This window comes from Babylonia areolata, chromosome 34, assembly GCF_041734735.1.
Source record: "Babylonia areolata isolate BAREFJ2019XMU chromosome 34, ASM4173473v1, whole genome shotgun sequence".
Taxonomy (NCBI): Eukaryota; Metazoa; Mollusca; class Gastropoda; order Neogastropoda; family Buccinidae; genus Babylonia; species Babylonia areolata.
The window spans coordinates 1,782,397-1,788,124 of NC_134909.1; the positions used below are offsets into that span (position 1 = coordinate 1,782,397).

Consider the following 5,728-nt stretch of genomic DNA (forward strand, 5'->3'; position numbering starts at 1 on the left):
GCTGCAAGTCAAAAGGCCCGGAACACAGGACACCAGTCACAGGGCAGGAAGGGGCGAAGACCCAGGACAGCAGTCACAGGGCAGGAGGGGCGAAGATCTGGGTCACCAGACGAAAGGCCCGGGACACACAGCACACAGCGAGAGCTGGAACATTACGGAATGTTCCCCCCGTACTGAGCAATACTAATTCTAACGATATAATTAACAAAAACAAATGCACAGCACAGTCAAAAATGAAAAAACTGGAATATAATTCCATTGACAAGACGAATTATAGGAGTAATATACGGCACTCGCGCACTCTACACCAAACATACAGAGCCAACGACCAGCTTTACACAACAATGAACTAAGGTAAAATTGTATCATTATTTTAAAACTCAATAATAAAACTAGCGAAAATATTACCCGACACAAGAAAAAGTACATATTCACGCACTGGTAGCACAAAAGTGATTAACGAAATAAGATTATTGCGTCAAAACCTAACGTACACCTTTCTTGTCGAACCTCTACCTCTTTACACACCTACATCCCTGACAGAAATACAACTAAGCTCAGTAGACAAGCGGCTTCTTACCTGCCACAGTAGCGTACGCTAATGACCACCACAAAGACACGACGACGAAGACAGACGAAGAAACACAGAAGTGGCTCCCATGGAGGACAGCCGGCCCTCACTTCGTATGGTGCCTAGATGTCGGGGTAGCTACCCCACCAACAACAGGAACGACCCGTACACTACGGCAGTCGGGCTGCAAAAGCCTCGAATATTGTTGCTGCCCAACAATATTTCATGTTCGCTCAGGTGAGCGAGTAATATGCATGCACGTGGTTCGTAAGCAATTCGAGACTTCTACCCGAACTGAAGGATGGGAGAAGGAGGGAAAGTGAAAGAAGGGGGTGGAGAAAACGAAGACGGGCCACACGCCCTAACTGTCGTCACAAGTTGTGACAATACCCCCCATTCAAGTTCAAACTTCACGTTTGGAACTTAAACACACCGTCACAACGACTGACGGACAGATAGACACACGTGACAACTCTCGCCCTGCACTTCCGCATTCCCGAACGTCTATTAGTGGTCAAGGACAGTTACCAAAACAAAAACAGTTTGTCCAGACCAACGAAACAAGACAAGAGAAATTTATACAAAAGCGGTCTTAACTTTACAGTTGGTAAGAATACGCGGAAGCGTGTACTTCCTAATTTAAGAGAAGAACATACAGGTATGTGCAGAAGTCAAATAGGACTGTGCATACTCTTCCTTGACTGGCACTGCCGAAATCACTTTTCGGGAAATCCCGACTCTTGCTCCGGCAGACGACTGAGATAGTCGGCTCCAACATTTTCTCTTCCAGGGATAGCTTGCACTGTGAAGGAGAAAGGCTGGAGCTGCAGCGCCCACCGTGTCAGTCTGCCGCTGACCGTTCTTGCTCTATCCAGGTATTGCAGGGGGGCATGATCGGTCTGGACGACGAATGGTTTGCCGTACAGGTATGGCTCGAACTTTTGTATGCCCCACACGAGCGCCAAGCATTCTCTCTCGATAGTGGGATAGTTCCTCTCGGCAGCATTAAGCTTTTTGCTGGCACACGCCACCGGCTGTGGGCCCATCCCGTGATCTTGGAGCAGTAGGGCCCCCAGTCCCACTGCTGAGGCATCTGTTCTCAGCACAAAGGGCTTGGACAGGTCTGGTAGGAGACAGACGGGCCGACTACAGAGGACTTGTTTTAGCTGCAGAAAAGCCCTCTCACAGCTCTCATCCCACTTCACGTGGGCAGGCTCCTTGCCCTTCGTTCTGTCCGTTAACGGCAGGGCAATCTCCGCGAATTGTGGGACAAATCGTCTATAGTAGCCCACCAGGCCAAGGAAGCCTCTGAGCTGACGCTTAGTTTGTGGACGTGTAGCGTTATGAATTTTCTCCATTATTTCATCGTCCGGCCATATCTTGCTGTCGCCAACGTGGTGACCAAGATAGTCCAGTTCCTTGTGTCCGAGATAGCACTTGGCTGGCCGAGCAGTGAGGTTGCACTCACGCAGGCGATGAAACACTGCACGCAGAAGTGGTAAGTGACTGGCCTCGTCGACAGAGGCGATGATCATGTCATCCATAAAGTTGTCCACCTCTGGCAGGCCCAGAGGTAGAATCAACTTCCTCATCATGCGGGAAAACACTGCACCCGCTGTTTTCAGCCCGAATGGCATCACACGCCACTGGAAGTGACTTTGTGGGGTTGAGAATGCGGTCTTTGGACGGTCGGCTTCCTCCATTGGGATTTGCCAGCAGCCTTTGGATAAGTCCAATTTGGAAAATACTTTTTCCCCGGCTAACTTGGCAAAGAATGCCTCCACGTCTGGCATGGGTTCCGCGTCAAACGTGGTCACCTTGTTGACACGACGGAAGTCAACACAAAACCTCACCTTGCCATCCCTTTTCTTTACGAGTACAATTGGGGAAGTGTAAGGAGATGAGGAGGGTTCGATCACTCCCATCTTCAGCATCTGATCGACTTTCTCTTGGATCACCTCCCGCTGAGAGTATGGCAGTGGATACTGTTTGGTTCTGAGGGGTGTGTCAGAATTCAGTTGGAGTGAACACGTCTCCAAGTTTGTACGACCCGACAGATCGGTGAGTACGTCTCCAAACTCTCTCACCAGCTTGAGGACAGCCTCTTTCAGTGAAGGGTTGGTTGGGTCAACCACAACATCCTCGGGCCCCTCGGACGCCTCCAGGGGTATAAGGGGGATATCTCGCTCCACAGTACGAGTCTCCTCCCAGATCTCACTGTCATCGACCACTGCTATAGCTAGAGACATCTGGGGAATGCGCTGTACATACTGTTTTAGCAGGTTGGCATGATAAGTTTTTCTTTGGTACCAACCTGAACACAGTAGTCAGCCAGTCCTACACGTCGCAGGACAGTGTATGGACCTTGCCATTCCAACTCTAGTTTGTTGTGTTTGGAAGGACGGAGGAGCAGGACCCTGCTACCCTCAGCGAACTCTCGTCGCTTGGCCTTGGCATCAAAGTGCCTCTTGTATCTTCTGGAAGCCTTTTCCAGGTTCTGCTGTGCCAGAGTGCATGACTCAGCTACCTTGTTACGCAGATCGACCACGTATTCAGCTGCTGTCTGAACCTCCGACCTCTCGGGATGAAGCCAGTGTTCCCTGAGGATTTGCATGGGACCGCGAACAGTCCTGCCATAGAGCAGCTTGAAGGGAGAGTAGCCCGTGCTCTCCTGTGGGACTTCCCTGTATGCGAATAATAAAGCCGGGATCCATCTATCCCAGGCTCGCGGCCTTTCGTGTGACAGCCTGCGCAACATGGTTTTCAATGTCGCGTTGAAGCGCTCGACAAGGCCATTACACTGGGCATGGTAAGGAGTGGTGGTCAGGCCTCGGACAGACAGAAGGCGATAGACTACTTGCATCACCTGACTGGTAAACTGTGTCTTTCGGTCAGTAAGGACCTCGGAAGGAATACCCGTGCGAGTCCACATGTTGAAGAGAGCCTCCGCCACAGACTCTGATGCAATATCTTTGAGCGGGACAGCCTCTGGGTATCTGGTGGCATAATCGACCATGGTCAGAATGTATCTGCAACCAGACTCGGAAGCAGGAGCTATTGGACCAACAATGTCTACTGCCACTCGGCTGAAGGGTTCAGTTATCAGAGGCATTTTAACCAAAGGCACTCTGGGAACCCGCCCTTTTGGTACAGTTTTTTGGCACCTGTCGCAGGAAAGAACGAAGCGTTTGATGTCCCCGCACATACCTGGCCAATAGAAATGAGGAAATATTCTCTGTTGCGTCCGCCTGAACCCCAAATGACCAGACATTGGAGCCTCCAGGCCCAGGCGTAGCACTGTGGAACGCAAAGGCCTCGGTACACAGATCTGGGTCGCCTGGCCTCTATGATCTTTAAACTGCCGCATCAACACCCCATGCTTTTTAAAATAAGAAACCTCACCTGAAGGGGTTTTCTGTAAAAGGCCTGAACCAGCCTTATCACGTGCCTGATGAAAATCAGGATCGTCATTTTGCTGGTGCTGTAAGTCTTCCCGTGACACATGGATCTGAATATCCTTGACGGGCAGGGGAGGCAAGGGTTTGGCATTTGCTGCAGCCTGGGCTCTAGTTTGAACGGCGCCCACAAGGCTGGGATCAGCATAGACGGGCACGACCATTGAAGAGCCGTCCCCTCTCCAGGCACAATTCCCAATGAGAACCTCCTCAACAGGAGACTCCATGACAGCCACGTCCAAAACACCCTGTATGAACGGGGACTGAAAGTCCACCCTGGCGATGGGCAGAACTGATGAGCACCTTGACTCTACCAACACCACACGAACTGTGGCCCCGGTAAAACTGTCGGGTCTTACGAGTCGCCTGGCTACAACAATCAACTGGGCTCCCGTGTCGCGTAAAGCTTGCACTGTGTGGCCATCAATGGAAACCTCGCAGCGAGGCGAGTACTGCTTGGAAGCACAAGACGTGCAAAGCGTCGGGGTCATTGCACCAACACCCTGCACAGGTGAGACATGAGCAATGAGTGAGACCCTCTTGGGTTGCCGGCACTCTTTGGCCAAGTGACCTGGCTTCCCGCAGTTGAAGCAGACAGGTATTCTTGTAAAGTCTCTTCCCTTTACGTTGTTTGGAGCTGAATCCCCTGACCCATGTGGAGGTCCTTTTTTCTCTGCGCCCAGATTGAAACTGCGGTCGGAAACCCTACTACCTTTTTTGGAAACTCGAAATTCAGCTTCCGCCATGCGACCTGCTCTCCGAGCATTAACAATTTTAGTAGTGATATGGGCAACGTCCTCAACTCGATTGGGTTCCTCACGTTGAACTTCAGTGACGAGATCGGGATTGAGTGTGGTTAAGAACTGCTCCTGAAGGACCAGATCTTTAATGTCGTCTGCATCAGATTCATCCCGTCCAGCGGCCACACACCACCGGGAGAAACAAACCTTCAGCCTGCCCAGAAACTGATCAAACGTCTCTTCCGCTAATTTCCGCATTGAACGGAACCGTTTGCGGTAGGAATCTGCATCCAGACGGAATTCATGAAGCAGAGCCGCTTTTAAGATGTCATAATCGTGTAGTTGTTCTGGTTGTAACCGTAGGCAGGCATCTCTCGCCCGACCCTGCAAAAGGGCCACCAGGCGGGCTGCCCAGGAGCTACGCTTCCACTTATTTAACCCTGCCACTCTCTCAAAGTGTGTAAGGAAGCTATCAAAATCGTCTTCCCCATCATACGGTACAAGTGGAAACTGCTGAGCTTCTAGTTCTTCCTGGCGCAGTTCCATTTTCCTCTCGAATCTACGTCTTTCCTCCTCTCTTAACTGTTTCATTTCCTCGTCCTTCATTTCCCTGTACAATCTTGCCTCATCTTTTTTCTTCCTGTACTCTTCTCCTTTCCTATCCTTCCATTGCCTGTACTTTCTTTCTTCCTCCCTAGCCTGACGCTCTTCCTCCCTAGCCTGACGCTCTTCCTCCCTAGCCTGACGCTCCTCCTCCCTAGCCTGACGCTCTTCCTCCCTGGCAACTGCATCAACCACAAACCGAGCCAACGCCTCTCCAGACAAACCTAAGTCAGTGCCCAACACTTTGAACTTTGAGTACATGTCCTGAGAAGGCACGGACCCAGACTCGCTCTTCAACCCTTCGTCTAAAGCACCTTCAGGATTAGCCTCCTTCAGGTGGCCCTGAATCCATCCAGACA

The 5,728-nt window shown here is 51.0% G+C and overlaps 1 protein-coding gene across 1 annotated transcript; it reads right to left on the minus strand.

The window, feature by feature from the left end:
• Window positions 1-2,846: 2,846 nt before the first annotated feature.
• LOC143277355 (uncharacterized) lies at window positions 2,847-5,312 on the minus strand. The gene has a single exon (XM_076582139.1). The coding sequence runs from the start codon at window positions 5,310-5,312 to the stop codon at window positions 2,847-2,849; it is 2,466 nt and encodes an 821-aa protein (XP_076438254.1).
• Window positions 5,313-5,728: the final 416 nt, after the last annotated feature.

What these genes read in the sequence shown, in the direction of transcription:
- LOC143277355 (XM_076582139.1), bottom strand. Translation starts at nt 5,312, where the DNA reads ATGGAACTGCGCCAGGAAGAACTAGAAGCTCAGCAGTTTCCACTTGTA.